The sequence below is a fragment of the Nelumbo lutea genome, chromosome 1, assembly GCF_056320005.1.
Source record: "Nelumbo lutea isolate HS-2025 chromosome 1, American lotus-T2T, whole genome shotgun sequence".
NCBI lineage: Eukaryota > Viridiplantae > Streptophyta > Magnoliopsida > Proteales > Nelumbonaceae > Nelumbo > Nelumbo lutea.
Window position 1 is genome coordinate 126,914,872 of NC_142684.1, and position 22,129 is coordinate 126,937,000.

The 22,129-nt window shown below is 37.3% G+C and overlaps 1 protein-coding gene across 4 annotated transcripts; it reads left to right on the forward strand.

The window, feature by feature from the left end:
* Positions 1-631: 631 nt before the first annotated feature.
* EMB1579 (ATP/GTP-binding protein family) lies at positions 632-21,806 on the forward strand. 4 transcript variants are annotated; one of them, XM_088940845.1, is made up of 25 exons: positions 632-776; positions 4,192-4,282; positions 4,505-4,705; positions 7,357-7,641; positions 7,783-7,809; positions 7,899-7,972; positions 8,182-8,850; positions 8,956-9,001; positions 9,847-9,939; positions 10,030-10,085; positions 10,351-10,468; positions 10,853-11,064; positions 11,150-11,213; positions 14,618-14,788; positions 14,881-14,911; positions 15,014-16,206; positions 16,303-16,377; positions 18,286-18,342; positions 19,610-19,684; positions 19,777-20,109; positions 20,646-20,846; positions 20,961-21,002; positions 21,087-21,149; positions 21,261-21,360; positions 21,565-21,806. In XM_088940845.1, the coding sequence occupies exons 2-24, from the start codon at positions 4,211-4,213 to the stop codon at positions 21,348-21,350; spliced, it is 4,248 nt and encodes a 1,415-aa protein (XP_088796971.1). In that variant the 5' UTR covers positions 632-776; positions 4,192-4,210; the 3' UTR covers positions 21,351-21,360; positions 21,565-21,806. The 4 variants fall into 4 exon arrangements, with proteins under 4 accessions (XP_088796971.1, XP_088796985.1, XP_088796964.1 ...); XM_088940859.1 differs by lacking the exon at positions 18,286-18,342; XM_088940838.1 differs by lacking the exon at positions 21,565-21,806 and having other exon boundaries at positions 21,261-21,529.
* The last annotated feature ends 323 nt before the right edge of the window (positions 21,807-22,129 follow it).

Sequence of the window (22,129 nt, forward strand, 5' to 3'; positions counted from 1 at the left end):
TAGTTTAATAGTTGAACTCCAAATACATCAAAACACTTGCCCATAAAGTTTCAATCCTATATACCCCCATGTGCCCTTCCATCAAACCAAGATTTCATTTTGAAACATCCCATTGACCCAATTTCCTTCGATCTTGACCCTCTAAGACTGATTATGCCTCACCATTAGATCCCGGATACCCCCAAATACCCACCTGTGAAATCGCATCCCAAAATACCTAATTTAACCCTTTAATCACACTAAGATTCCATTTCAAGGTCCCAAATTGACTAGATTACAAATATGCCTAATTGGGGCCAGTTGGCTCAATCTAACCTTACAAATCACCTCAGAGTATCCAAAAATCATACCTGTGAAATTTCAGCAAAAAATACCAGCCATCCATGTAAAAAGATTTCATTTCAGCCAATTTCGTGGGTCCATTCACACAAAACCCTTCTCAGCGGTCAGACCCATTTCAACCCTCCACTTTTTTGACCCGAAACCACCCACCATTGGTCCACAACCCCGGTTCAACCCCTTAGACCCGGATTGACCCAATTACTCAAAAAGTACCAAAAGACCCAATGTTCACGAAATTACAAAATTGCCCCTTCATCCCATATAAATTCAAGCTAAACTTCCATTCGCCCTAATCCAAAAATTCGAAAGAAGGCACTTCCAGCGAAATCAGCAACCTAGACGCACACTCCTAGTTGCAGCGTAGATTTCAGACCGGAATCCCAATCAAAGTTCCTCTGTTTTGCCGACTGTGTCCAGGCCGGAATCCCAATCAGGTACTCTGTCATCGTTTCTCCTCTTTTTTTTTGTCTTTCTTTTTCTTTCAAAATTTCCCGTTTTGCCTCTCCTGTGTTTTGTCGCGGAATAGCGGGATCCAAATGGGGTATTTAGCCTCTCCAGTGATGGAGTTTTTGTTGAACCAGTTCCGGCGAAACTATCGTCGCCAATCCATTCCCTGAAGTTTTAATTATTATATGAATCTAGATGGCCAACATCAATTTGTCATTTTGTCTACTTTGTTAACTGTTGATTAGCCTATATTACACTGTCTTCGTTTTTTAGTTATCTGAGTGCAAATTAGGTAATTGCCTGTTTCGTTTTATTGAATTAGTTAGTTTGTTCTATCAGTTTAAATTAGTTCATTCGATCTGTATGCAATAAAAAAATGTAAACAAATAAATGTTATACTGGAGACAGGGAGTATATACACATAATAAGAAAGAAGGGGTAAAGGATTCGTTGATGGACGGAGAAGAGTAAAAGATGGGGGAAAATTTAATATCAAGTTTGACAAGTCTGAATGGTTAGCCCGAAAGTCAGGAGGCATCCATTGGATAGATGATAGGGGGAAAATTAGCTACTAAAAGGGAAACAGTAATAAAAAGTAAAAAATTATATATAAAAAAAATCAAAAAATGAAACATAAAAACATAAAAGATCAAAAATAAAAAAGAATTCCATAAAATAGATAAAATCAAGTAGGGTTCCTTAAGAAAAACAACAAGAAAATTAATAATTAATAAAATAAAAGGAAGAAATAACAAAATAAAACAAATAAAAATATAATAAAAAGTAAGAAGGAAATAAAAAAATAATAAAAATTGATACAGTAGATTCCCTATTGTGCTGGCTTGTTTTGATGCTTTGTTCTTATTATTGTTCATTTGTGTTTGCTTGTTTGGACCTCATGTGGGTCCACCTATTGGACCCGGGTGAGGGGTGCCTGACCCTTCCCCTCTCCCATCCGAGTCCTACCTGGACTGGTTAGCCGGTGCCCTAGGTTTTGGAGTCACTATTTAATAAAAATGATTTTGATGCCATTCTTGGAGGTTTCATCACCTTCATTTCTTAATATGATGGGTGGCGACTCCATTTCCAGCCCAAGTGAGCTGTTTTCCGATGCTCACACTCACCTTAAGATATAGTAGCATTAAAGGAACATGAAAATGTAAATCATGTTTGTGAAAATCTTGCAGAAACCATTTGAGAAATTGTTCATGCATAATATCTAGTTATATAAGATCAGTATTTAGCATCTTATTTGATGGGCTAAGGAGAGAAGATTCATTTATCTGACACATCATCTTTGTATTTGGATGCCTATACTACAAAATGTAAAGGAGAGTGAAAAAGAAAGTCTTGTAAAAGGAAAGAGTAAAGAACAGATAGCTAAGTAAATGGTGTATGTCTAGATAAATGGTGTTGAACATTGTAAGTGGGTGGGATGAAAAAGTAGCTATAGGAACATGTGAAGCGTGTTGAAAAGAGATGAGGGTTCTCTTTTTGAACTGGATGGTTGCAGTGAAGTTCTGTGTGTAGTTAAATGGTGTTGAACACTGTAAGTGGGTTGGATGGAAAAAAGGGTGTATCCATGTATGTCTAGATAAATGGTGTTGAGCACCATAAATAGGTGGGATGAAAAAAGTAGCTACAGGATCATGTGAAGTGTGTTGAAAAGAGATGAGGGTTCTCATTTTGAAGGGATGGTTGCAGTGATTAAATTGTGTGTCTCTAGACACTAATTATATATGAAAATTGTTTTTTACTTGAAGAGATTATCTGAAGTGGTTTCTTGGTGGACAACTTGAATTTTGTTAATAACATTTCTATTTAATTGCACTTAGATATGGACACCAAATTAAACTTTTTGTATGTTTAGACTGATAAAAGAACCATTTTTCATTTCTGGACTTTGGAATTTGGAAGTTTAGAATAAAGTGATTTGTAAACAAAGTTAGCACTTCACTTCAGAAAGTTGGAGAATTCTTGATGTGAAAGAGATTATTCTTTGTTTTCAATCTCGCCTCCCGTTTCTTCTCTATTTTTATGATTATGATCAGTAACAGGTCATTGTGAATTTATTATTTATAGAATGAAAAGAGGAAATGCAATCAAAGATTCAAAGGTAAACCAAAAGGCTGGCCAGCACCAGCCTCCGTACAAATCTCCATATACAACAGTTGGAACCTAATCTGATAGGGTAGATCCCCAATACAAGTGTCTACTGTTTATCCAATACTGGTTAAAAGAGTTAGCCGAATCATTTGCAGATCTCCTACTTAATCATAATCTAATCTTGTAAGATAGAGCCACAATACAGATGATTCCTACTTATCCTATTCCTGGCTGAAAGAGATCCAAATCATCTGCACATCTCCTAAGTCCTAGCCCAACAGAATGAGATGCTTCCCAAGGATGTTAGTGATGTAGCCTCTATTGTACAATAATGATGAACCAATGGGTACAACTTGTTCCTACTTCCACACACCTGGCAAAAAGAATTAGCCACATAATGCAGATCTCTTAAACCAGTGAGCAAGATGCTTCCATTGGATGTAGTTATCATCTCCTGTGTCCCTCATCTAGCCATGCACTACCTGTGAATCTCCCTCTTCCTGCACCCTTGAATTGCCAATAGCATACAATACTCATAATCCTCTCACAATTCGTTCAACTTGAGTAGAATCACCCCATCTCACTGATCCATAATGGACATGTGGTACCTTCCCGTTGTGACTCCTCCATCTGTAGTTTCCAATCTCCACCTTGGAATCTTGGATTTTGAAAAATCTTCAATCTTGTATATTGGGTGTAGTCTCCTTGATTTTGTGACTCTTGCCCTGAGACAGACTGTGAACTAGAGGCATGCTAAGGGGTGGTGTTATTGAACAGAAAGATTTCAATTCCATTGGAACTAGTGAAGCGGCAAATTGGGTTTGAACTTGACAGTATTGATTTCTGTTGATGTTAAAGTGAACAGTCACCTTCTCCTGTACATTGAGCAACAGACAGAGGACTAGAAGTTCTTTAGAAATCCATATTTATCTTGTAGTTTTAGGGTTTCTGGAATCTAAGTATACCACTATAGGACAATGGAGATCCCAAGGAAATAATTTCTGACAGACCTGTCTTGGCAAGGAGTTCATAAACTGGATCATTTGTGGTTTTGGACAGACCATAGAATATTCACTACATGTATTTAGTAATTAAGTTCGTGTTCATAAGATCTCTTCAGTGGAAAATGTCACATGGTTACAGCCGATTTGGTAATTTGCGTAAGCTTTATAATATTGACATGTTTGCATAGGAAATAGTACCATTGCATCCAGATTAATTTAATGCTAATTTTTACATGCATCATCATCCTAGTGAAGAAAAGCTAATTTGTATAATTTTTATGATTCTGTGCAGTTTTTGTTATCTGAAAGACATGTATTCCTCCAGGGGGGGTAATGCATATGGCCAGCAGTCATATTCTGCACAACCGGCATATGGGCAAAGTGTAAGTGTAGAATGTAGATACAATTGTCAAAATACATTTCCATATTAGAAGTATATAATTTTCAACTATATAAATTAAATTTCTAGATGTTGAGTTGACTACAAAAATAAAAAAAAAAGATGAAATTGAGTCTTTTTAGTGACGAGTGATGGTTGATGCTCAACAATTTCTGATAACCTAGTATTATATATTGACTATTTTTGCTATCTTTTTACTTTGTAGTCTGGACCTTATTCTGGAGGCTCTGTTGGTGGCCCTGAGGGAGGGTCTCAACTTTCCCTGGCCTCTCGGCATTCATCCATGTTAGGTGGTTCTCAAGAAGCAGATGTTGGTGGATATAGAGCTCATCCATCAACTGCAGCACATTATGGGGGACAATATGGGGCTGTTTATGGTGCATCTTCTTTGAATACCGCTCAACAGGTTAGTTTTTATTTTCACTTCCAAATGTACTAGTTTGCATCTGATTTGTTCATAATTTGTTTGTTCTTTCTCTGTGGTATGTTTTTTTTAGACTTCCTTTTTTTATTTTTATTTTTTTCATATTGTACTTGAGATATATAGACTTGATTATGTGTATAGAAATGTATCAGTATTGCAGTATTCACTCTGGTCATATAAAGCATAAAAATTTAACTCTCTATATGCACCAAATCCGCCAATGATAAACTTCTCAAATACCATTACATGCTTTGTCCACTTTGATTTTTTCTTGATAATTAATGTATAGCCTGTAGTTCAACAAAATCTTTCCCCTATGACAAACCTCTTACTAGCCATGAAGAAATCAGAAGTGAAGTTCCTTTGGGGATTACATAATTCCTCTTTAAGAGAGCAATAAAGGTAAAACATATCTAATAAAGTATGTGTAGGGACTAGGGACACTGGAGAAGGAGATCGGGGAGTTATTCCTCATTCTGCACGAAAAGTATCCACTTTCTGAGTAGTTAGACAATGTGATTGGTAGTAATTTTGTCCAACACTGCTCTCCACATAAAGAATGAAACTTTAGGTGACACATTCTCTTCCCATATCCAGTGACAAGGAACATAACCTGGATGCCTACTAGAGCTGCATAGAAGGGCTTGACTAAGAAAACATCCATCAGTCTGTTTGCAGACTATTCAAGGGGGTTTTGTGCAGGTGGATCTGGAATATTTGTGGTGCATATGGTGGAGTGAACTCCAGGAATTAGAATTAAGACTATAATTGCAGGACATGAGGGGAGACAACCCCCCCCCCCCCCCAAAAAAAAAAAAAAAAAAGAGAGAGAGAGAAAAGAAAAAACTGCTGCAATTCTTTGGAGTTGAAAAACCTCTCTCTTGCTCTATACCTAATTCCCAGACCTTCCCTTTGATTGTAGATTACTTCATCTGCAAACTCTGCAGCTATCAACATGCATTCCCGATCTCTGCTTTCTCTTTGCTTCCTTTTACGACCTACCCTGATTTCATGTAATAGGAGTATCAATCTGAAGTTTCAGTTTCTGTTCATTTGAGTTGATATCATACATGAATCTATTTTGAGTACAAAAGTATTTATCTTGCAAGGTTAACCAGTTAAAAGGCATTTTTTTGAGGAGCAAGGTGAAGCTTGATAAGGTGTATTATCACATGTTAAGTTGATTCTGATTTCAACAAAAATATTAGGGAAATTGTCAAAAACTCACCATGAGTTTTCAGCATCTCTTAAACTCACCACAACTTTTCAAAATGTCTAAAACTCACCGTCACTAACTTGACGTTAAAGAGACTAATGGCTGTTAATGTATTACCATTTTGATCTTCATAGAAAAATACAAAATATATACATGTATAAAATATATACATATATAAAATATATACATATATAAAATATATACATATGTTTTAATATTTAGACATGAAAAAAAGGAAAAAGTTCAAAAAATATTTTCAAATATAAAATACAGAAAAACACAGAAATTACAAAAAGCGTAAAAAGTTGTAGAAATTGCACACAAATTAAAGTTATTTCATATTGAAAAACAAAAATAAAAATTGTAGAAAAAACACAAAATTATAGAAAAAACAGAAATTGCAAATAAATAACAAAAAATACAGGAAATTTTATAGATGGTAGAAAATAGAAAAATGTAAAAAAGCAGAAATTATAAAAAATTAGAAATTATAACAAAACACTAAAAATGTAAAAAAATAGAAAATTGAAAAATGAAAAAGACCCTTTTCCTCTAACTTGCCATTTTAGGGTGATTTGGTTATAAAAATTGTTATTTATGCTGACGTGGACACCTCTGTTAAGAAACATTAATGGTGCGCTAACAGAAGGTGAGTTTTGGAAAATAAAAACTTACTAACATGGTGAGTTTTAGACGTTTTGAAAAGCTGTGGTGAGTTTAAGAGAAATGCTGAAAACTCATGGTGAGTTTTAGACAATTTCCCAAATTATTAATATTTAGCTCTTGGAAATATATTGAATTAGAATTTTGTTAATGGAATTCCAAAATTCAATTCCAATTCCCTGAACCAAAGAGAGTCTTAGTGAATATGTTTCCTAATAATTTACACTACACTGACAGTAATGTGTTCAAACCAATTTCTTTTAATTAATATAGTTACTAGTGGAGGGGGCCCTGCGTTGCAGGGGTTCACTCATAAACTATCAAGCTCGAGCTTGATTCGAATTAGAAACTTGAGCTCGGCTTGTGTCAAAAACTCGGAAGTTCGAGCTTGGCTACCTTGCAGGTCTCTCAAGCAGTTGAGGTGCCGAGCCGAGGTCTCCCTCAATTGCCGAGGTGTTATTAAGTTATCATGCCAAAGTTTTAGTGTTATTAATGCAATATATGCTTTGCTGCATAATTTTTGGGGAGGCTTCTGGGTTTTAAGCATCACAGAAGTTAGCATGTCAAAGCTTTCTGCCACCTTTTGATCAATAACTTTTGGCAGATTTACTTGTACTATTCATGTTATTAATGCAATATATTCTTGACTTGCATATTTTGCTATCTACAGGGTCATCTATAATGTTGGCATATGAAAATATAAACTGTTTTAATGTACCATTGATCTTACTAGGTAGTTTGCATTCTTTTTCAGCTTTCTGCAATGAGCGGCAAGGTAGGGGGTTCTTCAGCCCTTCAAAGTCGGGGTTATTCCTCAGCTATGGCAGAATCACCTAAATTTGCATCTGGTGACTACGTATCATCATCAAGCCATGGTTATGGTCTCAAGGGAGACCAATTCTCCTCGGGAAAGGTTTCTGACTATTCATCACTGGATAGACGACAATATAGTGAACAAAATGCTTATCTTGGACAGGAGTTACAAAGTGAATCAAGTAGGCGATATGTAGATTCTATTGGTCTTGGTCATCAACATCAGGTGTGAAGATTGTAGTTATTTACACAATTCATTGTTTCTTTTCTTAATCTTCAATTTATGCCTTCAAGTTTTTAATTATCTTTAATCTCTGTCTGCTTCTCTAATTGTTTCCCTGGATGATTTTCTTGTCCTTCACAATAGCCTGAGATTTATGATCGCATTGATCAGGTAAAATGCCTTTGGGTCTAAGAAACACATGTTTCATTTAGGTATATTAATCTCTTGAAGATTCTCATTTGAGGTAAATTATTTTCCAGGCATCTTTTCTACGGCAACAACAAATGCTGAAAGCTCAATCGTTGCAATCTGCTTCTCTAGATGGAGGTGCAAGGTATTTCTCAATTGCCATAATTGTACTTACTGGTAACATTCACATCTCTTCTATGAATGGTTCTAGTATGTATTCCATAAATTGTCCGCAATACCCCCACTTGTTCAATGTTAAGATGGTGAACCATTCTTTGTTAGTGGCAATAGTGCCAACCCTGTGCAGAGTTTTTGTTAGGTTACCACACTGAGTAGCATACACATTTCTGGCAGACCCATTGATTATCTTGCAGCAAGGGGTGCTACTGTTCGTCATGCAACTGAAGATCTTAGCTCTTATGGTGGAAGAATGGATGCTGATCCGCGCACTTTATCAATGCTTGGTGGTTCTTCATATGGTGGGCAAAGCGCTCCATCAATTCTAGGGGCAGCTCCTCGCAGAAATATGGATGATCTAATGTATGCACAAGGATCTTCAAGTGGTGCTTATGGGGTGAGTCTGCCTCCTGGACGGGACTATGCCACGGGGAAAGGACTACGGGGTGCATCAATTGAGTCTGATTATCCAGGTAGCATGCTTTCGCGTGGTGGGCATCCTGGCATTGGAGCATCCAGGGTTGATGAGCGGAAGGATGACAGAGCTGGGCTTCGTCGGGAGCTTGAGATGAGGGAGGATGAGCGTCGTAGGGAGCATTTACGTGAGAGAGAGAAAGAAAGAGAAAGGGAGAAGGAGCGGGAGCGAGAAAGAGAACGGGAGCGTGAAAGGGAACGCCTTCAGGAGCGCCGGGACAAAGAGAGAGAACGTGAACGTAAGCGTGGACTTGAACTTAGGCGTGAACGAACTCCACCAAGAGTCACTAGGGACCGACATGGTTCCTCTTTGATGAGAGATGAGAGGCCTTTACGACGAGATTCTTCTCCCCGTCACGAGGCTTTACATAGGTGGACCTTTGATGTTTTATTTTGCCCTACTATAGTTATGAGTAGATTGCTGTTTTGTATATGGCATGGCCTTCTTAACTGACTCTGTGCTCTGCTATGCTGAAGGCATCATTCACCCGTTAAAGAAAAAAGGAGAGAATATGTCTGCAAGGTAAAACCACATAAGAATTTAGTCGTTCAATGATGTTGGGAACTTTTTCGACTGTGAGGATCTCAAGATGGGGGGGGGGGTTTGTTTCAAATCTATCTTGTCTATTCATATCCTTTTGCTATGGAGCTTGGCTTTTCTTCTTGAGATATTAATTTCATTTCCTCATTCCTTGGTCCGTAGCTGAGGTTTCAAGTCTTGCCTTGATTCTTCTTATCCTTTGTCATTGACATCTGAGTTTTCTTAAGACTTTATTTTCTTTCCTGTCATTATTTGGCTCTGGGGTTGGTTTTCTTCTTAGTACTGTTCTTCTTTCCTCAGATCTTTTGGGTTTAACAAAGTTGCTAGGATCTTGTTTTATCTCGATCTTGGGCTATCTTTAGAACTGAAATAATTAGAGCCATCTATCTCATGTCTTTGTCCAAACAGCTTAAGAGTTGCAGATGCTATTATATGTTTTACTAGGATATGATCAAGATATATTTCGGGGACTTCCTTTTGAACCTATGGAGTCAACCGATCTCTGCTTGTGTTTTGAGACCCTCAAATTTGCTGCTATTCATTTCCGACGGTGTTGTGTTGAAATGTATGCTATTAATATAATTTTATTGTGCCACCTTTGGTTAAGCTGTGAATGGGTTCCTTTCCAAAAAGTGAAAAGGATTGAAAATTTCTATAGAGTTGAGACTTCCATAGTCATTTGTGAATTTGGTTTATGTTTGTAGACTTTCATTGGCTAATAACTGCTTTGCTCTCTGGTTTTCTGGTTTACTTCATTCTTTTGATCAGGATGCTGTCATGTTAGTTGTGTTTGTGGAGCTAACTTCTCATGTTAATTGATTTTTCAGGTCTATCAATCCTGTTTAGTGGACTCTGAAAGGGATTATTTGTCCTTAAACAAACGCTATCCAAAGCTTTCAATTTCACCAGAATTCTGCAAGGCATGCTATGTTTATTTCTTTTACATGAAAGGAATAGCATCATTATATAATTTCAGTCGTTTTACTTAGCTTGGCTTCTAATAATTGTAGGTTGTTCTTCACTGGCCAAAGGGAAACCTGAAGCTTTCTTTACATACTCCTGTCAGGTAGCTTTTCCCAGGATCTTCTGTTTGACTAGGCCCTGCACAACTTCAAATTTTGTTTTGCCTTTTTTGTCTTCTCTTTGCTGTCACCAGTTGTTTCAACATTTTTGGTCTTGGTAGCGTTATTCCAAGCTTCATGTTGACCCTGCTTGGAAATCAAATATAGATTTCATCAACCATTATTATATAAATCTTTAACATTTCATATAGATTTCATCAACCGTTATTATATAAAGCTTTAACATTTCACCGCCATGTTGTGGAACAGTTTTGGGCATGATCTTGTTGAAATAGAGGAGAAATCTGAGCAGAAGGATGCATCAACAAAAGTGCTAACTGAAGAATCTGGGATGTCAAATTGTGGAAGGACTGTGTGGAATTCAAAGGTAGATCCTGTCAGAGTTTAGGGTTTTTGCACAGATTCCTTTACATTGCTACCTCTTTGCAGTGACCATTTTATTCCATTCATGGTTGTACCCTGTGAGACAAACATCTAAACATCTAAACATCAGTGGGAGCTGATCATGGAAGCTAGGCACAAGTGCATGATCTTTTATGAGTTAAATGTGTCACTATACAAATAGGCATGCAATGATACAGCACAGGCAAAGGACCAGACATGACATTTGCACTAAAGATTGATAGTTTCCAACAGGACACTGCATTCATTTTGAACTGTGAAGTGCAATGTAGCACAGATGTAGCTTAATTGTCTATCTGTACAGATTGTCTTGATTAATGCATGCTTTCCGTGTTTGTCATTTACTCAGGTAATCCTGATGAGTGGAATCAGTAAAGATGCTCTGGATGATTTGTCTTCTGATAAAAGCTCTGATGACCGCATACCACATTTCAATAATATCCTGAGGTTTGGCATTCTCAGGAAAGATCGTTCCTTTATGGCTATTGGAGGCCCATGGGATGTTGTTGATGGTGGGGACCCTTCAATTGGTGACGATTCCTTGATTCAAACAGCTCTTAGGTTTGCTCTTATTATATGTTCATTTGTTTGTAAGTAGGAGATTGCTATTTTTGCTAACTAAATAGAGGAGATGATTTATTTGCAGACATGTGAAGGATTTAACTCAACTTGATTTGTGTAAGTGCCATAATTGGAATCGTTTCCTCGAGGTAGTCTCAACTTTCTTTGATATGGCATTTCAAGACCTGTATGCCTAATTTTTGAGCTTGGTTAGTATGGTTTGATGAGAGGTTTGGATGGAGTACATACATTGAATAATGGGTTGAGATTGAAACTTAATGTCTAATATTGATCTAAGCAATGATTTGTCCTTGTACTCAGATCTGCTAAAATCATGCTTTGAGTGTTTTTTTAATGAATAAAACTCAAGTTGATGTGCATTACTTCCGTAATTGGAGTTGTTTCCTTGAGATAGTCTCACTTCCCTTGATGTTGCACTTAAAGACCTGCCTACCTAAATTTTTAGGTTTGTTAATATGGTCTGATGAGAACTTTGTATGGAGTGTACACGTAGAATAATGAATTGAAATTGAAACTTAATGTCTAGTATTGCTCTAAGCAATGATTTATCCTTGTACACATAACATATCTGCTAATTTTTAATCTCTAAATCATGCTTAGAATGCTTGGTAAGAGAACTTTGCATTCAGCCCATGGTTGTCGTTGGTGTCACCTAGGTGATAAGGTACCCTTGATGGGGTTCCTAGCCTGAGTGCCCACCTAGGGAACAAAAATTACAATATGGGTGCCTTGTTATGATATTATATCAGTTGCATCCTATTAGCGTATTGATACTGAGTTTTTATAATGTAATATATATTACTTATGCTTTGTTTTAGGGGTTTGCTATTTAAATTTAAAGGATGAATTTTGATCACATATAAGGATGGGCTTTTATAATGTAATATATATTACTTGCACTTTGTTTTAGGGGTTTGCTATTTAAAGTTAAAGGATGAATTTTGATCACATATAAAGGATGGATTTTTATAATGTAATATATATTACTTATGCTTTGTTTAAGGGGTTTGCTATTTAAATTTAAAGGATGAATTTTGATCACATATAAGGGAGGAGTTTTTATAATGTAATATATATTACTTATTCTTTTTTTTCTACAGCTACTTTCCATCTCTTTTAATAAATAGATCTGTCCCATTTTTTTTTCTCCTTTTGCTACTTTATATCTCTAGATTTGATTAAATGAAATTATAACTTTCTAAAGGATGAATTATTGTTATTGTTGTTGAAGTTAATAGGTTTAAAATGCTATTTTCTTTAGGTATAATGATTTGCCATGTTTTTAGAGGAAACTTGATGATAATTGTAAAGAGTATTTCTTATAAAAGATTGTAAAGAGTATTGCTATTTTTTATATGCGTGCTGATTGCTATAAAAAACTAGGGAATTTACCTAGAAATATTTTTTATCTTGAAAAATTATAAGGGTACTTCACAATTGCCTATAATTGCTTATATATCATAACAACTTTGATTTGGCATCATTAGTGATTCTTTGATCATTCTTGTTAACAAATCATTTAGTAGTTTCTCACAGTGAATTGCTTGTTTGTGAAGGGGCAAATTATTGTCAAAGCTATTGATCAAAAAAAAAAAAAAAGGCAAAGCTATGAGCCTGACCACGGGGCACAATTTTAGGGCTGAACCTTTCTTTCTTGTGGGCAGGAATACAAACCCCGCAAAGAAAAGATATGCACTTTCACAAGGCATAGGCTTACTATATGGCTTGATTGCACTTATATCTCTATAATTAACGATTATCTCTAATAGACCAGCTTTACATAACCACTGATATAGGATTGTAGAAGACCTGCCAGACACATACATAACTAAGATGTAGCCTAATGTCTAAAAATTCTCTTTTTAAAGCTTGGCCTAAGCATCAAAGCACGTTTCCATTTGTCTGCCAAGTGTGAGGCGGCTCCAAGTCGTCTACCTTATTCAACCTTTGGTACCTTCTCTAGGCTATTTCATCATCATCATCTAACCCTTGTCCCAACTATATGGGGTTGGCTACAAGAATCCTGTGTTGTCATTCCAGTGTGTTTGGTGCCATATCCACTGTTAAATTATAGGTGCTTAAATTATTACTTCCACCGAAGTCCTTTGTCTGCCCCCAGCTCTTCTAGTCCCTTCAACCTGTAGCAAATCACGTTTTCAAACAGGTGCTGTAGATGGTCTTCTATGACCATCTCAATCTATTTCTTTTGGTAATTTTCTCTTTTACATTGTTGATTTCTATGTAAACCACATCCAATTATGTTCTTGCACCATTCATATTATGCTGTTATTTACCTGTTGTACCATCTAACTTTTGGTTGTTTCAATGATGGTGCCGCTGCTAAATGAATTGGCATTGGTGATTGCCTACATTATCACCTCAAACTGCTTGTTGCCCACATTAGTCTGCATGTGTGCTTGCACCACCTGGGTGCATGTGTTTGTCCATGTCTGTTAGAGGTGTAAATACAACCCTCTCAAAAAATAAAAACAAAGCAATAATTTTCTATTTGATGTCTCTGGTAGAAATCCTTTTTTATTAAATTGTATTGAATTTCAAAAAGCTGTATGCATGCAAGTGTGAAGCCTATGTGCATCAATTTGTTATATATTTGAATCTCTTTTGGCTCTCAAAAGCCAAAAGGTGAAACTTACTATTGTATCTTTTAGCTTGAAGTACATTTATTGTTGTTTATGCTGTTCTCTCCATTAATTGAACTAGCAACAATGACATTCACTCAAAGATGTTTACCATAAAAACCACCATGGCGGGCATCATCCCCCACCTCAATGAAACAAAAACAAAATCTGGTTCTTGGAATTAGACCTGAAAGTAGAATTTATGGTTTATGTTTTTTAAAGCACATGTTTTGCATGTATTGCACGGCAATTCATATTCTCATACCGAGGGAAAGACTGGCACCCCCAGTTCTGGCATTATGACACTGTGGTCCCACCCCAATCTGGTGCATTGCAAACCTATGCCAATTACCTAGAGACCTTTTTCTGGTGGTTTCTCTGACTTCATCCATGCTAAGTAATTCTTCTCAAACCATGCCATTAGACATCATATTTTTAATCATCTTGTATCTAGGTTCAATGCCATCTTCCACAATAAAACTGTTAATTGTCACAAGGAGATATCTCACATATGACATAACCAAATGGTTATTGCTGACCATGTGTCACCTCAAAATCACTAAATGCATGAGTGCCCATGTGCATGCCTACAATCACCTGTCTGAAGTCTGAACCCCACACAAACTATTGATGGTCTGGCATACGACCACCAACACCAGTAACATCGCTACCACAACAAGAACAAATGGGAAAACAAAAGCCAGATTATATAAATAATTGTTTATCGAAGTAAAAATTTGGATTTCTTGCTCAATTACTGACTTTTTAGTTGTTACATGGTTGGTATGATGACCACTGAAATTGGAACACAGTTTTTTGAGGTTCGGTGGTGTAGGACTTTTCTTGATATTCTATTGTCTTGAAATATGAATGCAATCTTTTATTTGATACAGATACACTATGATAGAGTTGGAAAGGATGGATTATTCAGCCACAAAGAGATCACTGTCCTATTTGTTCCAGATATGTCTCTGTGTCTTCCTACGGTGGAAGCATGGAGAGACCAATGGCATGCATACAAGAAAGCCATAGCTGAGAGAGAGCATCAACTTTCTTTAAAAAAGGTCTGCTATTTTTATTAGATTCCTTTCCCTTGGTTATTGTTTTCCATTCTGTATGTATTAACCACCAATCTTGTTCCATTTGTTTCTTTCAGAAATCTAGTGAGAAGAAAGAAGTGGCGAAAGGTGAGTAGTTGGATGTCTTTCCATCTAGTGCTGGTTCTTAGTTGTCACAAAGGGTTTCTAACCTTACTATTCAGAATAATGATTTTATTAGCTTATTCTCAGGGGATCGGAGTCAATTGAAATCAGATAAGGACATGGGTTCCCCAAAAACTGGTAAAGCTGAAGGCAATGTAGCAAAGGATGAAAAGGATGAAAAGAAGGGGCCACATGGTACACCCTCTGGACAGGCTATTGATGTCAAGAAAAAGGAGAATGATGATGGAAATGGTGCCAAAGGAAAAACAGCTGAGAGAGAGGGGGATGCAATTGAGAAGAAGAATGAGAAAAAAGATGGAGAAGCAAGTGGAACGGGAAAGCATGTTGAAAAAATGGAGCAGGATGACTCTTCCACTGCCCAGACAATTGAGCAGAAGCCTGCGAAGAAGAGGGTTGTGAAAAAAGTTACAAAAAAGAAGGTTTCTATTAGTAAGATAAATGACTCGGAAGAAACAGTTGACAAACAAAATGAGACATTGGATGAGAAAAATGTAGAGGAAAAGCAAGTTAAGCCAGAAACCACTGTAGAGGAGGATGGAACTCCTGCGGATACTTCTGGTGTCAAAACCTTAAGAAAGAAAATTGTAAAAAAGGTTCCTGTGGGAAAATCTTCTAAAAAAGGTGGTATAGGTGTAAGCTCTGACGAAATGCAAACTGGGAAAGAAGAAGAAAATCCAAAAGATAAGACAGATCTCAATGGTTCTTCTGCTGTGCCAGAATCTGCTGTCAAAACAACTACTAAGAAGAAAATCATTAAGAAGATACCCAAAAAGAAGGCCAACAATGTGGAAGAAAAGAGTGGAAAGGCTGAGAGCAAGGATGCTGAGAAAGAAGAAAGTAAGACAGTTGAAGGAAATGAAGCAGAAAACATGAAAGAATCAGCTGCAGATGCAGATAAGCAGGCTGCTGAGGCAAACAAGTTGGAGAAGAAGAAAAACCCTAAAACAGAGTCGAAAGCAACGGACACTGAGAAGCAAGAAGCTGGTAAGGAGATTAAAAAGGAAGAGAAGGGTGCTGATATTAAAAAGGACTCCAGGTCTAAAGTGGACTCTGAGGCTTCCAAGGAAAAAGTTTCCAATAAGGATAGCCGTGAGGCCAAGAGGGAAAAAACCAAAGATGAGAAAGAGAAGAAAGGCAAAGATGGGAAAGATGAATCTAGGGGCAAATCAAGTAAAGAGGTAAAAGAAAAGGGGAAGTCAGATGAGCCTCCTCAGCATCCTGGCTTGTTACTACAAACAAAATGGACCAAGGATTCTAAAGTAGGTTAAAATTGCATGCCTTAATGTAATTGCTATTTAAATTGTATCTATGTTTACTTTCATACTGTGTTGCCTGATCCAATATGTTGTGTACAGATCCGATCATTGTCGCTTTCACTGGATTCACTATTGGATTATAATGACAAGGATATTGAGGAAACAACCTTTGAGGTTTTCTTTTCAACTTAACTGCAGATATTCAATGCTTGTAGTTAGTCTGTTAACATTGACCATTTTATTTTTTATATTCAGTCCTTAATCTTATCCCAGAACTATCCTAATATCAAGTGATGTGGGCCTGAGTTTAAGGTCTGAAGAGGTCTTGGACCTGGATACCCATTGGTAGTTCTGTCAGTGTGTTGGGTCTGGTCCAGGTCAGGGTAAAACTGGTCCCGACCAAAAAAATGAATTTACAGAACCAGTTCTGAACCAGACTCTATGGTCTGTAATTATAGATCCAGTACCAACCCAATTATTAATAGGGACTATTGGGCCTGACCTATATAACATGTAATTTGACAAAAAACCTATTTAATTTTTTTGATAGAGTAATAAACCTACTTAATTGAAATTATCAAAAAGTAAAATCTACTTAATTGACACATTTGGACCATAATAATGATAATATTACTAGTATATCATGAGAAAAAATATGTATTAGATTGGTGGTATATTTGTAATATTTTAATAGTGTATCTATATATATATATATATATATATATATATATATATAATCGGATCAGTTCTTAATTGGTTTGGAACAACCAAAATATCCCCAACCCAATTATAATCGGGACCAGTGTTTTAAAAGGCATGGGAGGCATATGCCTGGAGGCGCCTCCAGGTGAGGCGCTCCCAAAATGCCCTGAGGCATATGCCAGAGGCGCCAACACCCCTGAGGTGTACGCTTCTTGCGCTTTTTTCATGAGGCGTGCTAGAGGCATATACCTCATGTGCCTCTTGCACATCTGATATAAAAAGAAAAAAAAAAGAAAAAAGAAAAAAAAAGGAAAGGAAAGGAAGGGGAAAGAAAGGGAAGGGAAAGAAAAAGAAAAAGGAAAGTAAAGGAAAGGGAAGGGAAGAAAAGATAAGGGGAAAGAAAGTGGTTTGCCCCTTGCCCCTTCGGCTAGGGGGCTTCGCCCCCCAAACCCCCCACCCCCTTTTCAATTCAGCCCAATTTGCTTTTCTTTGAGTTAACTGACTTTGATGATGTCTACTAAAGGGCCAAGTCACAATTTAACCAGCAGCCTGCCCTGTGGCCCACTAGGCCTGGGCCTCGAAACAGGCTCCCCGTGGGCGTGCATGTGCGGGCGGTGGCTGTGCGCAGGCATGCGTGAACTGCCATGTGTGGGTGTGCTGTGGTGCCCCCGTGGTGTGTCATGGTGCAAGTGGTTACTGTGGTGCCTCCACGTGAGTTGACCAATATTAGAAAACACTAAACTACCTTGGTGTGTGTTAAACATGCTAACACTACACGTGTAGTGTTTTCTACTATTGTAGTGACAGCTGTAACACCATGTAGTTTACAGCCCTACTACACCCACTGTGTGTAGGTAGGGCTGTAACACTACCACTTGTGTTAGGTGCACCAATTCTACCTTTGCATAGTGTGTAGTTTACAGCTCTACTACACTATTAACACAGGGTGCAAGTGGGTGTGCATCGTGATGGATGTGCTGACACTGCACACAACACCCCATGCTGCATCATTTTGCACTATGTGGATGTGCACACCCACATTGCAATTGGTGCCTCATGTGGTGTGTCGTGGTGCAAGGGATGCGCACACCCACAATGCACTTATGACCATTGTTTCTCGTATCACCCATACACCCCCATGTCACCACTTTGATTGACAGTCCCAAACTCGTCTTTGTGCACCTTTCCTGCATGAAACTAGCTCATCTTTTCATAAAAGTAGTGTGGGAGTGTTCCCTTTTGATTCCATGCAATCCCATTTCCACAATAAATTTTCCCATTTTTTGTAATTTCTAGAAATTAAATATTAGTGAAAAACCATTTCTATCAATACTTTTTGGCATGAAACCAGCTTATTTTGGTGCACAATTTTTTTTGCAGGTGTTCCAAGCAACCCCCATCCTCCAAAATTATTTTTTCAGATTTTCCCATTTTTTGGTAATTTTTAGTGATTAAAAATTACCCCCTCTTTCAACTAATGTTATGCATCTTTATTCTTCTTAATATAAATGTTTTTTATTAAAAATAAAGAAAAAATGAGATCCCCCCTTCTTCTTCATCCTACTCCTAACCCCTATCCTCTTAAGGAGGCTTATGCCTCTTGCGTTTTGAACTACGCCTCACGCCTCTAGGTAGTGGAACGTCTCGCGTCACTCCTTTTTTCAAAACATTGATCGGGACACATGATGCAGATTCGGATCCTATATGATTGGGATGTTTTGGTTTAGTTCTATCAGGTTTTCCTTAGTGTTTTAAAAGCGCAAGGGCCAATTTGCGCCTCAGGCGCAAGGCGAGGCACACACCTTTTTGAAGCAAGGCACAAAATTACAAAAAATGGCTAAAAAATAAAAAAATGTTAAAAAATTCAAAAAAATAAAAAAAGAAAGAATTCAAAAAATATTAAACATAATGTTAATAAAAAAACAAACTTAAGTTTTAAATAAGTGTTTTAAAAAACCTGTTATCTAAAATTAAGATACATAAACATAACATGTAAAGCGTATTCAAATGAAAATTTAAAAATAAAAGAAAACATATAAAGCATTTACAAGCATGTAAAACCCACAATCTCTTTTTTTTTTCCTCAATTGCATTACTTCAAATATCTAATGTGATGTAAAACATATTGCATTCTTGGTTCTCTGAGTCGCCTTTGTACCAAACCTCTTGAGGCAAGCCCGAACAAGTCCATGTTAGGGTCTTAATTCTTATTTTTCACATAAGAAATAATAATTTTATAACTTTAATTGTCTTTTAAGATGATATTTTATTGGAATGATGAATGAAGAACATTAGCAAATAGGGGGTTTTTGGAGCTCCGGTTTGGGCTTGCCTCAAGAGGTGTGATCGGGGGTCTAGGGTCTTTGCCCCCGGCCCAGCCATTAGGCTCAAAAAAGCAAAAAGTGCAGAATTTTAAAAAGGCGCATGCCTGGGCTGAGGTGCAAGGCACATCAGGCACACGGCCAGGTGCACCAGGTGTGCATTTTGAAAGGGGTGTGCTTAGGACCTGGGTGAGGCACATACCCTAAAATGCGCCTCGCCTGTGCGCCTTTTAAATCACTGGTCTGCCTGACCATCCCTATGCTTTGGTCCATGCCTGCTCATGCAATCAGTACTTGCCATATTATCATCCTTTGCTTATTAACTTGATAGTTGAAGTTAAACATGACACTTTGCTGAAGTTAAAAATGTGCATCTTTTGCAGCTTTCCTTATTTGCAGAGTCATTGTATGAAATGCTTCAGTACCAAATGGGCAGTCGTCTTCTGACATTTCTTCAGGTTCATTTCACAAAGCTGACCAGACTATGTATTTAGCTGCGTCAATTTTTTCATTGGTGCTCATTGGGTCAATACGTTTTCTTTGCTTGTAGAAACTGCGTGTCAAATTTGTGAACAGAAGAAATCAAAGGAAAAGACAGCGTGATGAGAACCCTGAGAAGGATACTGATAAGGAGAAATCATCAAGGAAGCGTTCCAAGATGACTGATGAACCTCCTATGGAGAATGAATCTGGTAAATCTGAAAAGCCTGAGTCCACCAATGTAGAAACCCAAGAAACTAATGCTAAGGAAATGGATACTTCTGCGGATGTGGATGATAAGTCCAATGTGGATAATGAATCTGAAGAAGAGGATCCAGAAGAAGATTTGGATGAAGATCAAGAAATGGAAGATGCAAGCCCCCAAAATGATACTCCCAAGGAAGTAGGACTTCTTTTTTTCCTTGTTAAATTTGTATGGTGTGTTAATTCTTAGGGCAACTTTTTGTGTGATGGATGATGGTTTCCATTTTATTTTTTGCATTTTCCCAAATTAATTATCTTGGATATAGTTGTTCCTAGTTTTCTTTTTTTCCTACTTTGTTATTTAAGTAATTCAACCATTAGTTTATTCTTCATTGAAAGGAAGAACAATCCAACTAGAAAAATTTAGCGTCTGGGATTAAAAGACATTTCACTTGGAAGAAAGTGCAGTAAAATTAAGAGTTGGGGGGAGGAGAAGGTATCGATTTTATTATGTTGTGATCTTATATTTGAGGCTGGAATACTATTGGTAATTGTTATGTCGTGAACTGCCATTGTGCAAGCTTCAAGTACTGAAGGCATGCATACATTTTTGTGGTGGCTGGTGCCACTGTAACATCAATGTCGGAGGAGATTCAGTTTTTATTTGTCTTAGTTGTTCATTTTGTTTGTCAACCACTTGCATCACCTCTTGCTATATTTTACTTTTTTCTGCAGGTTGAAAATGAAGACAGGCAAGCTGATGCGGAGGCTAAGCCCGAGGACTTGCATGATGCAGAGGAATCTATGCAGGAGCAGAAGACTGATAAGAAATCTTCAGGTACAGAGGAAAAATCCGAGACGTTGAAAAAGGAGAAAGAGGTAGGGGTGGAGACACCTAAGAAAGTAGATCCTGTTGCTGACAAGGAGCTATTGCAGGTGTGCCATTTTCCCCTTTCTGTTTGTTTCATGCTTAATTGTCTAATCAATTATGCAGATTGCGTTGTGTTTTCTGCTATTGCTTATTTGATGGGGATTTTGTATATGTAACAGGCATTTAGGTTCTTTGATCGCAATCGAGTTGGCTACATCAAGGTAGCTCTTATTCTCTTTCCTTTGGGGAGGGTGATTCATGATAGGATTGTGGGTGAGGCCTAAATTCCTTTTCTACTTTTGCAGGTTGAAGATTTGAGATTGGTTCTTCACAGCTTGGGTAGATTCCTTTCACACAGAGATGTTAAGGTGGGGTTCTTGCACCTAGTCAAATTTTCATTTTCAAAGTTTTATTTGTTTCTTTGCTATGTTTTGTTTCCTTGATGACCTGATAGCGATCAGAGCTGTTTCATTGTACAGGAACTAGTGCAGAGTGCATTGCTTGAGAGCAACACAGCAAGAGACAATCGCATTCTCTACAATAAGCTGGTGAAGCTTACGGACATCTGAAATTGGATAGGTGAGTAGCCAGGGGCCATTGAGGTCTTCCATGGATAATTTTCTTTAGGTCTGAGTGAAGATTGTTATACTTTTCGATATTTAATTCCTTTCGGCTCAACTCCAATGTAAAGAATTGGGCGGATCTTGCATTTTACAGAAAATTGAGGTTTCTGCTTCTTCCCATAAAATTATTTAATTGGAACTCCATTGTCCTCGCATTCAGGTATGAAATGCAGCGAACATGATAGGCTGATATTTATAAGGGAGCATCCAGTCCACTCCCAAGACCCCACGTAGCTAGGATCGACATTGTTTTAAAGTTGTGATTTAGGCATCCTAAAGGGTGTAGATTTTGTTTCAGAAAGCAATTGGTGTGAATAAACTCTAAAGTGATGGTAAAACAAAAACAGAATTTAGAGATGTATGATGAGAAATGTATGGTTTAAGGCAAAACGTATTTTTGAAGTCGGAAGCTTAACAACATGTTTAGAGGTTCATGTTTTAAAAATGCAAATCACGTCGAAGAACACCCCTAAAATATTCATGTTTTATTGATTTTAGTTCTACGAGACTAATTCTACTGTCAAGGAAAAAAAGAGAAGTTTTTTCAAATTTGAATGTGATGGCACACAAATTTTACGTGACGGTAATTATCCAATTGACGTGCACATTTAAAAAATGACATGCATTAATTATTAACTAGTAAAGCCTTTGACGCAATGAGCTTTCAAGTTGTCTGGTCTGAATCTGATAATGGTGAGTCTGATTCATACTGAACCATAAGGACC